We start from the raw sequence: 11,282 nt of genomic DNA, 5'->3' as shown, positions 1-11,282 counted from the left end.
CCCCTCCCTGCCTTTCCCTGCACACACACCCCCCCTGAATTTCCCTGCACACACCCCTCCCTACACACACCCCTCCTTGTCTTTCCCTGCACACACCCCTCCCTGCCTTTCCCTGCACACACCCCCTCCTTACCTTTCCCTGCACACACACCCTCCCTGCATTTCCCTGCACACACCCCCTCCCTGCCTTTCCCTGCGTATTCCCTGCAGACCCCGGTCACTGCGGTTCTCTCTCATCTTTTTCACAGGCATGTAAATCTCCAAACAGACGTCTGGACAGTTGCACAGCTCGGGGGTGTTTTCCCAGGACTGACGGGCTCTTAAATGTAACCTGGAGGCTGAAGACACTGGCCTCCCGCCCCGTCTGCCTCCAAATTGCAGAGCCCCTCGTCTTCACGACTGGGCAGTGGGCGGTCGTGTATGTCCGGTGGGTTGGTCTGGGGTCTGTTTTCCATTCCACTCCCCGACACACAGGGATCAGGGCGCCTCCCCAGCCGGATGACGCTGGTCATCCCCGCTGCTGACCCGTACCTGGGTAATGGACCACCTGAGCACCACGGGGCGGGTCACACATGGCAGGACCTTGCCCAGAAGCTGCAGCAGCCGGGACTGGGTCTGGGAGATGGGTGATTTCTTGTTCAAGCAGTAGGTCATGGTGTCGTGGCTTCCTGCAAGCAAACGCGGGGGACGTTTTTCCGGGAGCCTCTTCCTGCGCTGCGTGCTCCGAGCTCACATAGAGAACACACACAGCACCAGGCGTGGGTCGTCGCCCAAAACGCACAACCCCCCGGAACCCGCCGCCGGCAGCTGAGTGCATGGAGAGTCATCCAGGACCAGGGGGGCCCTAAATCCCATGACAGGTGTCCTTATAGGGGACAGAAGAGGAGACACAGACACAGAGGAGAAGCCACGTGACCCTAGGCATGTCCCTGGTGGGGAAAACCAGAGGTCCCTGTGGGGACAGCCCTGTGCAAAGTGCACCCTCACCCCACACACCCCGGGACATGCTCCTGGACTGGGCGAGGCACCCCCAGATGCATCCACACCAAAAAACGTTAAGGTTTCCCAGAAACCTCTGAAAAGAAGAGTAAGAAAGGGGGACTTTTACTATGAGGGGCTAATGCACACGTGTTGTATAGGGACGTGCCATATAAATAAACAAACGTGCCATATCAGTCAGACGCACACTGTTGCAGAGTCCGCTCAGCAACGGATCGCAATACTGCGTTCAGAGACGGACACAATTCTACCAATTTCAGGTACTATAAGGAAGCATCCCGGTCAGGGGACAAAAGGGTCCACCCGGCACGTGGCTAACAGTGGAAATCAGGTGAGATTCTTGTGTCCTATGTCCCGTCCAGTGTATCCCAGACTGTTCACAGACCTTCACGCACGATGAAACCATACAGTTCTGTTGGGACATATGGGTACGTCTCTCTGAGCATGATCCCCCACGCAAAAGCTATGAACGAAACGACAGACAGATCTGACCCCATAAAGAAAAATTCACTTTTCCTTGGGGCGCCCACGTGGCTCAGTCGGTTGAGTGTCCGACTCTTGAATGTGGCCCAGGTCATGATCTCAGGGTCGTGGGATCGAGCCCTGCGCGGGGCTCCACACTCAGCAGAGGGTCTGCTTGGGGATTCTCTCTCTCTCTCCTTCTGCCCCTCCCCTCACTCTGACCCTCTTTTTCTCTCCAAAATAAATTAATAAATCTTTTAAAAAATTGACTTTTCCTTTACGTAGAAACTTAAAAGTTACAAATGACACAGCATGAGATGCTGTGGGATGTCCCTGTGCTCAGCTAACTAACATCCTAAAGATGTCCCCAAGACACGCTTGTCCGAATGCCCACGTGGCAGGCAGAACGTGACCCTCCAAGATGTTCCCCCCAAATCCCCTGGGGCCTGTGCAGGTGTCATCCCGTGTGGCAGAAGGGAATTTGCAGGTCAGTTATGCGTGTCGCGAAGGGAGATTTTCTTGGATGATCCGGTGGCCTGACCCAGCCTCGAGGGACCTTAAGAGGGAGACGGGGTCAGACTCAGGGAGGTGGGCAGAAGGCATGTTGCGGGCTTCAACGTGGAGGAAGGGGCCCCTTGAAGCTGGACACGGCAGAGAAACAGATTCTCCCGGGGCACCTCCAGAGGAGCTGGCCTGGGGCGCCCTGGGGGGCTCAGTCGTTGGGCATCTTTTTTTTTAGAAGATTTTATTTATTTATTTGACAGAGAGAGACACAGCGAGAGAGGGAACACAAGCAGGGGGAGTGGGAGAGGGAGAAGCAGGCTTCCCGCGGAGCAGCGAGCGCGACGCGGGACTCGATCCCAGGACCCCGGGGCCATGACCTGAGCCGAAGGCAGACACTTAACGACTGAGCCACCCAGGCGCCCCAGTAACTAAAATTTGACAAAAAAAAAAAAAAAGAAGGAGCTAGCCATACAGGCACTTAGAGGTCAGCCCCGTGCAGACTTCTGGGCCCAGAGCTGTGAGAGGTCCCCTGTGTGGCACGGAGCCACAGGCTCTGGTCCTTCGTTAAAGGAGCCCCAGGACACTCTCACAGCCGCCCAGACGGTGGTGACTTCAGGACCAGGGGCTCTCTCCCCAGTGGTGCCGGGGTGTCCCCAACCACACAGTGCTGTGTCCCTCCCCACATCCGCCGTCTAAGGGAGCTACTTGTCCACACCCTCCGCGGAGGCCACCTGCATCCAAGGGGCACGGAGGGGATGGAGCCCCGGGGACAGGCATACCTCTGTGTCCCTCCTCACCTCCCAGAACGACTCTCTGCTGATCCCCAGGACGCCCACCCGAAAACCTCATCCCGACTGCACACAGAGTACTTAGAGACCCACAGAAAACATGCCCCCCACCAGGAAAACAGCCCCCGGGCAAAGGGGAAACCCTAGGGACTCAGGTCACCGGGGAGTATGTGCAGGGATGTATCTGTCCCTGAACATGCTGGTGAGGCCGGGGGCTCCGGACACGAGGAGGCCGGGGGCGGAGAGGTGGCTGCACGGGCCCGTCCAGCGGGAGAGACTCGGCACGGTAGCCTCAGAGAGTCCCAGACTCAGCTGAAAGAGCGATGGTGGGCGAGCAACGCACGCCCCCTGCACGTGTCCGGCGAAGCTGCCCACGGTGGGGACTGGTGGTCGCCATACACGGGACAGTCCCCGTGACATATGCTCACATACAAACGTGAGCAGAGTGCACGCAGTCAGTACAAGTCCGTATTTGCCCGCGTGGGAAATGCGGGCGATCCTATGCTGAGCAAAAAGGCAGATGGAAAAATTGTATGGTTCGATCTTGTTCTCTGTTCATAGTATCTATCTTTATATATAAAAATGGATCATCCCCATATGTAAATGGACCCGTATGTTATGTATATTAAAATATATAATTTTAAAATACAGGTAAATATATGTCAATAGAGGATTTAAAAAAATTTTTTTTAACTTACCTAGATGTTCACATTTTTCTGCAATTATTATCTATCGGGTATATGAGTTTTCTGTGGCTCCTTCAACAAAGTACCACAAACTGGGAGGCTTCAAAGAACAGAAATTAAATGTATCCCAGCTCTGGAGGCTGGAAGTCTAAGATCCAGTCGGGACAGGACCACTGAGATCAAGGGGGGGCAAGGCCGCTGAGATCCAGGCGGGGCAGGACCACTGAGATCCAGGCGGGGCAAGGCCGCTGAGATCCAGGCGGGGCAGGACCACTGAGATCCAGGCGGGGCAGAGCTGCTGAGATTCAGGTGGGGCAGGGCAAGGCCGCTGAGATCCAGGCGGGGCAGGACCACTGAGATCCAGGTGGGGCAGGACCGCTGAGATCCAGGTGGGGCAGGGCTGCTGAGATCCAGGCGGGGCAGGGCCACTGCGATCCAGGTGGGGCAGGGCCAAGCTCCCTCCAGAGGCTCCAGGGGAGGGTCCTTTCTGCCTCTTCCAGCTTCTGGGGCTCCAGGCGTCCCTGGGCTTGTGGCCGCGTCCCTCCCGTCTCTGCCTCTGTCTTCATGTGGCTTCTCTTCTGGGTCTGTGTCTCCTCTTCTGTCTCTTGTAAGGACACCTGTCCTTGGATTTAGGGCCATCCTGACCCAGGATGAGCTCATCTCAGATCTTTCACTTCACATCTGCAAAGACCCTATTTCCACAAAAGGCCCCCTTCCAAGGGTCGTGGGTGGAGGCGGACATGAATTTGGGGGGCACTGGCCAGTGCCTACACCTGGGTTTGTGCTGTTGCCCCTCAGGCTCAGCAGGGACACAGCCTGACCCCCAGGGGCTCTCTCGTCCATGAGGTCATTCAAGCCATGGGTCTCTGGCCATGGTGGGAGTCCAGCTGACAGAACAGTGGACAGCCGTGTGGGAAATACACAGACTGGATCCTGCCCCATCAAGATAAACTGCATATGTATCAAGGGTTTAAATGTTTTTTAAGAAGTTATAAAATTCCTTGGGTCGGTCACCTGGGTGGTCAGTCGGTTAAGGGTCATACTCTTGGCTTTGGGCTCAGATCGTGACCTCAGGGTCCTGAGATCGAGCCCCATGTCAGGCTCCGTGCTTTGCTTGGGATTCTCTCCCTCTGCCTCTCCCCACCCCCACTTGCACTTTCTCTCAAATAAATAAATCTTTAAAAAAAAGAAGTCATAAAATTCCCAAAGAAAAGCATAAGTGCACATGAAAATATGGATAAATATAAAAAACTACAAAAACCTATCCAGGTGAGAAATCTGCCTATTTTTGCGGGAGGGATTCCAGATACCGCATGCGTGTGGACGTGGAGACACACGGTGGGACCCACTATGTGCTTCTTTACTGCAGACACGCAAGACTGCCATTGCCCACATGCTCATCAGTGCAGAGCCGTGGCCACTGCTCCCGGGGCCACTGGAGTCCCAGGGGCTCAGACGGAGCCCAGCAGGCCTGACTCAGGGCTGCCAGGTCATTGGATCAGAGTCCCCAAAGTGTTCAGCGTGATCTCCTTGTGGGGCAGACCCACTTTGGACTCTCCAGGCTCCAAGCACAGAAGACGCTCAGCACACGGGTGACGGGGAGTGATGACCACAGCCATGAGAAGCCAGCGGGTTCCCTACATGGAGGGACAGACTCGCAGGGGAGCTTCACCCCGAATCCCTATGCTGCCATGAAGCCACACTCCCCGGGGGTGTGCAGATGCCTGCCGGGCTGCATTAGAGTAAAGGAGATGGAAAATACGCGTGTGGTGCATGTGTGTACACGTGTGTGCCTTATTGTGTGTACACGTGTGTGCATGTGTACACGTGTGTGCCTTATTGTGTACATGTGTGCCTGTGCCTGTATGTGTGTGCATTATTGTGTGTACACGTGTGCGTCTTGCTTACACATGTGCACACATATGTGCATGTGTGCCTACACGTGTGCCTGTATACATGCCTGTGCTGTATACATGCATGTGCCTGCATGCACATATTACGTGTGCATGCATCTGTGCCTGTACTGCGTGCATGCATGTGCGTGTCCGTGCACACATCTGTACCTGTATTGTGTGTGTGTGTACGTGTCCTGTATTGTGTGCATGTGTGTGTGTGCCTGCGTGCCTGTAGTGTTTGCATGAGCATGCATGCATCTGTGCCTGTACTGCGTGCATGCGTTGCGTGTGCACGCGTGTCTGCCTATACTGTGTAGGTGCTTCGTGCACGTTCCCCACACCCGAGACCCAAGGCGTGCCAGCGGCACCCCAGCAAGGGTGGGCGCAGAGGCCCTCACCTGGGATGGAGAGGTGGTGGAGGGGCACGTCCCAGAGCAGGGGGCACAGCGCTGACATCCAGTCTGTATTTGTGGTGCACCGCAGGCTCTGGACGCTGCCACCAGTGCTCGCCTGTCCGCCCATCGGAGGCCAGCCTGTGCGAGCTGAGGAAGGAAATGAAGTTTTGCAGAGGTCAACCAAGGGGTTGCTTCCCCAGGGGTGGGGGGCAGTGGCTGCAGGGCATGCCCTGCCTCCAGGGGAAGCCCCTGCTTGGTCAAGCGCTAATCTCCCCACCGCACCTGCGGACAGTGGGAAGGGGCTCCCGTGCCCGCTTGCAGAGTCTGCGGCTACAGGGTCTCCATCCTGGAGGTGCCGGCGTCTTGAGGGCCCCGGTGAGCACCCCTCGCCCCGTGTCCTCTACCCCTGTTGGGGTGGGGCTCTGGTGCCAGGAATCCGAGAAAGCTTCCTGCCGAAGCCCACGCGCTCCCTTACAAGCACCAGGGCGATGCCCGGGGCTAGGGGATGGTAGGGGGTCTCACGGGTCCTTAACCTACGGCCAGCGCCACTGCCTTTCAAACATCTGCCCAGTGTGCCCCACGCACACTCTCACGCTGAGCAGACGGGTGGACGTGTGTCACCAAGTGCACAGGGAAGGGAGCCCCAGAGACGTGGCCACAGTGGTCCGTGGACCAGCGGGCAAGACCTCGCCCCTGGTGCCTCTGATGCTAAAGCCACATGGACCCGTCCACCACAGCCTGGCCTCCTGACCTGCCACCTCCACCCAAAGGGACACCATCGGGGACTGAGCCATGCCCCTGAGCCCCGAGGTGACATGTCCTGGTTTCCCTGCAGGAGCCTGTCCTGGGCTGAGCTGTGTCCCTGCCACCAGATTCCCACGTGGCAGCCCTCGTGTCATCTCCCTGGGTCGTAGGATGGGTTCTGAGCAGAAGCACGTGAGGCAGGAGACCCAGGCCCACGGTGACCACGCAGCGTGTCGGCCCCCACGCAGGCATTCCCGACCCACCCTCTGCGAGGGACGAGTTCCCTCTAGTCTGGATGTGGCCCTTCCTCTGGCAAGGCCGCCCGCTGTTGGAGTGGTAGGGGGTCAGAATCTGCCTCCCTGAAATAGTCCGCTTTGCCATAAGGATTATTTTGATCTAAAGGAGATTGAGAAAAAGCAGAAACAAGAAAAACTCTCTGCCCTCCTCCTCTCTGCCTGAAAGCAGGCATAAATTTCCCTTTGTGAAGCCATCCCTGCTCCGTCCCCTGTACCAGGAGAGAGAGGAATATTCTCCCTGGGGAAGTCTGCATAACAAGCCTCAGTAAGTAACACTTACCTCCCATTAGTTTCCCCCAAACGTTTACCTTCTCACAATTTACTGTCCCTATGACCCCACCCCCCTCTTCCTCTGGCTTGTCACTTCTCCACAAATGTTGAAATGGCAGGTAAGCCCATAAGTCTATCTCCTTGAATCCACTTCTCTTCTGTGAAGGCTTCTGCACACATACAGAATTAAGCTTTTCTCCTGTCCATCTGTCTTTTGTCATTTTATTTTATTTCATTTATTTTATTATTTTATTTTATTTATCTTTTAGGTAAGCTCTATGTGGGACATGGGGCTCAAACTCTCAACCCTGAGATCAAGAGTTGCATGCTCCACCCACTGAGCCAGCCAGGCACTCCGGTCTTTTGTCATTTTAATTTGCAGGTCCCAGTACAGAACCTCAGAGTGTAGAAAAAATGTCTTCCTGGTCTACACTGTGTCTAGTACGCCAAAAGCCAACACCATTGGTTCTCATTCTGTCTCAGCAGCAACAAAGACCAGTCCTCTCCCCCGTCCATAAGAGGGTCCTTGAGATACTCTACGAGCACCTGCGCCACCCGTCTTCACTCATGGCCTGTCCCAGGGCTCTCTCAGCTCACACTCGGTGTCAACGGTGTCCCTGCAGGAGTGAGTGTGGGACCCCAGACCTCCTGGGGGGCTGACGTTCATACAGCAAGTGTCCAGGCGGTCAGGGGCTGGACTGTGCCATGCCACACACACACAGGAACCATTCCTCGAGGTGCCATCCAGGTGCAGATGGACCACTGCCTGCCCTGCACCCACACAGGTGTCTGGGATGCAGGCGGATGAGGAATTGTGTAACCCCACCCTCAGGACTCCCACAGTGTGTGTCGGCGGTCCGCATCGGGGAGTGTGGTAGGGCCTGACTAGGACACACAGCCTCTGCATCCTTGTTAGAACAGGGGCTGGGGCCATGCTTCTCCCAGCTGCCGCCCCAGGGGCCTCTTCACACCCAACTGAAGAAGTGACCGGAGCCCAGTCCCATCCCAGTGGCCCCGGACAGGAGGCTCTGGTGAATCCTGGGATCTCCCAGGAACTCATCATTTTGTTTGCAAGGAAAACGACTCTCTGAGCTTCAAATGAAGGGGAACAGAACATGCCCCCCAAAATGTGCCCTTTGGACATGGTTCTTCCCAGCAGAAGGCCAGCGAGGAGCACCAGACACAAAGAAACTCCAGAACGAGGCACAGGTTACCCTGCATAAAGGCTGTTTCCAAGCAGATGGGAAGGTCCACCTGCAGAGGCATCTCTGTCCCCGCACCTGGGAGAGGTCCTGGGTGCACCTGCACCCCCAAGCTGTCCCCACCTCAGCTGGACCCTTCCTCAGCTGGACCGCCCCCACCCTCTGGATTGGAGCAAGGCAGGGCTTAGGCAAGTCCTGGGGGTGGGGATTGCACAAAACCGGGGTGAGAGCGGGTTCACAGGCGCCCACGACCCAGCCAGGTGAGATACCAGAGGCTCCCACCTGTGAGTGTGCAGCGAGGCTGCTCCGTCCCCACGCGGCACATCTCATCCGCGGGTGGTGACAGCGACACAGTGACGCTCAGGAAATAGCTCTTAGGTGAATAAACAGGCGGACACGCGGCCGGCAGACCCACCCGACATTCCGCCCTCCTCCTCACCTGGCTCCCCACCGCTCCCTGACCTGCCTGTCCGGAGGCCCTGCCCCGGCACCTAAGGACCCGCCATGCCCCCCGGGCCAACAAGTCCTTCACCTGCCCGGCAGCAAGGTCGGCGCCCAGGGAACCCACCAGCATCAGGTCCCCGGGGCCACAGCCTGGGGGTCCGGGCTCAGCTCTGACCCCAGCCCGTTCCCACCCCCCGCGCCGGCAGGGACGCCAAGGCTGGAGTGGACACTCTGGCGGCCGTTCCTGCTGCCCCTCCAGCCGGGTCGGGAGGAATGAGCAGCCTCAGCGCGCGACCCGGCCCCGGCCCCGCCCGCACCTCAGGCTGGGACCAGCCGCCAGCCCGCTGGCCCCGCACCGGACCCCTGCACTCAGCCGGGAGGCACTCACCGCCCGCTGCAGTCTCTCCAGCAGAGTTTCCAGCAGAGGCTCCCTCCGCTCGCCTGCCCCCGGCGCTCGAGCACTTCCTAAAATGCTCTCTGCCTTGCCATTGGACGCCGGGAACACCACCCCCAAGAGGAGGAGGATCCGCCCCCTGGACACTCATTTCCTACTGTGCGGGGCGGCAGCCTGCAACCCCGAAGCCCAGAGCAGGACCCCCCAAGCCCAGAGCAGGACCCCCAAGTCCAGAGCAGGACCCCCAAGTCCAGAGCAGGATCCACAAGCCCAGAGCAGGACCCCCGCAAGCCCAGAGCAGGACCCAAAGCCCGGAGCAGGGGCCCCAAGTCCAGAGTAGGGCACCCAAGTGCAGAGCAGGACCCCCAAGTGCAGAGCAGGACCCCCTATGTGGACAGCAGTGCCCCAGGGTCCACAGGTATTCACAACCCCAGGCTTCAGGGACCAGACTCTCACAGGGGATGGGAGGGCATCCTGAGTGGACTGCGGGGCCAGCAGTCAGGGGACAGGAGGACATCCTGAGAGCCTGACCGTGCTCTGGATGTGGTCTCTTCTTGTCACTCTGGACAGGAGACGGGGATGGGAGGACATCCTGAGTGTGACCACGAGGTCAGCAGTCAGAGACAGGAGGACGTCCCAAGAGCCTGACCGTGCTCTGGCTGTGGTCTGGACCCCAGGGCCAGAGCAAACAAGAGTTTCATCAGAGCCCCACTTGCCTCTTACCCCTTGGTGCCGGCGCCTGTGATCTCTGAGCACACTGGTTGGCAAAGTGACCGTGTCCTTTGCTGAAGTGTCCGGCCCTCTGGCCTGAGTGGCCCTTGTCCCAGCCCTGACCAGGGCTTGTGGCCTCCACGGGTGGGGGAGGATTCCCCAGGGCACATCCACACCCGCAGACCCGCCCACCCCATGCTGACCCCAGGTGACTGGGAGCCCAGCAGGCGGGACCCTGGTCCTCCCCTCTCCCTGTTTCCTCCTGTGCATGGAGCCCTCAGCAAATGTGCCTCATGCAAGTGTCTGTCTGAGACCAGCAGGGACCCAGAGGGGACATAGGACACGTGTGGGGCAGCTCAGAGGGATGGCTGGGTCCTGGGTGTGGGTGGAACCCTCCACGGTGGCCTCCCTCCACCCTGCTCAACTCTGCAGTCCCCATGGCTGTCTCATGGGGACACCGGGTCAGCGGTCAGCAGCCCTCGCAGCCCACTCGCTTCTCTTCCTTACCCTCCTCTTCCCCTCCTCTCTCCCCCTCTCTCCTCTCCTCTCCCCTCCCCCTCCTCTTTCCCCTCCTCTCTCCCCACCCCTCCTCTCTCCCCTTCTCCTCCCCTCCTTTGTCCCTTCCTCTGTCCCCTCTTCCTCTCTCTCCCTCCCCTTTCCCCTCCCCCTTTCCTCCCCCTCGTCCTCCTGCCTCCTTCCTCTCCCTTCCTCCCTCCATTGAGACCCAGCTCCCTGCCCACAGCCCCCTCACTGGCCCCGTCCCTCCTCCACAGCCCAGGGTCCCACATAGAGCCTGTGAAATGAGGCTCTGAGCTCCGGGGGGCCTTGACAGTTACCACACCTGGGTCTCCCCACTGCCTGCAGAACAGACCCTCCCCTCCGGGCGGGTTTCCCAACAGCTGGCCTCCACTCCCCTTCTGGCCTCAGGTGGGCAGCACAAGGGCTCCAAAGTTGTGCAAATCCCCAGAACCTGTGAGTGTCAGGTTCCTCGGCAGACAGGCCTGGAGGTTGCTGCACAGCCGAGCTCAAAGCAGGGGACTGCCCTGCTTTACCCAGGTGGGCGTGCAATCCCAGGGGCTGTGATGGGGACGTCGGAGGAAGGGCCATGAGCCAAGGGATGCGGGGCTTCTGGAGCTGGACAGGCTGGGGAGCCCGCAGGAACCTGCCCTGCCCACACGCGAATGAGCCCAGGGACACCCACGTCAGTCAGACTTGCAGCCTCCTCGGGGAGTGTCAGAGAATGGGCATGGGCTGCTTGTGGAAACAGCTAACCCACCCGCACCCTCCACCTCCTTCCTCCAGGCCCTGCTCAGGGCCACTTCCTTCTTGCAGCCCTCCAGGCTGCACTGAGGCCAGAAGCACCGATGCCTCGTCCCTGTGGGGTCTCGTCCGCTGACCCTCACACCCTGTTGGGGAGAAAGCTACTGTGGTCTCTGGGGGCGGGGACTGGGTCCACACACTCACTGCAGGCCTCCTCCACGGGAGCAGTCAG

The 11,282-nt window shown here is 58.7% G+C and overlaps 1 protein-coding gene across 1 annotated transcript in view; it reads right to left on the bottom strand.

Annotated features, from left to right (window-relative positions):
* Window positions 1–9,188, bottom strand: part of PLCXD1 (phosphatidylinositol specific phospholipase C X domain containing 1) — a 24,637-nt gene extending 15,449 nt beyond the window's left edge. The window contains exons 1-3 of the mRNA XM_032391183.1: window positions 9,074–9,188; window positions 5,733–5,876; window positions 532–668 (exon numbers count right to left, since the gene is read on the bottom strand). Of these exons, the coding sequence (XP_032247074.1) occupies window positions 532–668; window positions 5,733–5,856 (261 nt within the window). The 5' untranslated portion in view covers window positions 5,857–5,876; window positions 9,074–9,188. The remainder of the gene's footprint in view (window positions 1–531; window positions 669–5,732; window positions 5,877–9,073) is intronic.
* Window positions 9,189–11,282: the final 2,094 nt, after the last annotated feature.

The sequence above is a fragment of the Phoca vitulina genome, unplaced genomic scaffold, assembly GCF_004348235.1.
Source record: "Phoca vitulina isolate PV1807 unplaced genomic scaffold, GSC_HSeal_1.0 scaffold60, whole genome shotgun sequence".
NCBI lineage: Eukaryota > Metazoa > Chordata > Mammalia > Carnivora > Phocidae > Phoca > Phoca vitulina.
This window is presented reverse-complemented; position numbering and strand designations above follow the sequence as displayed.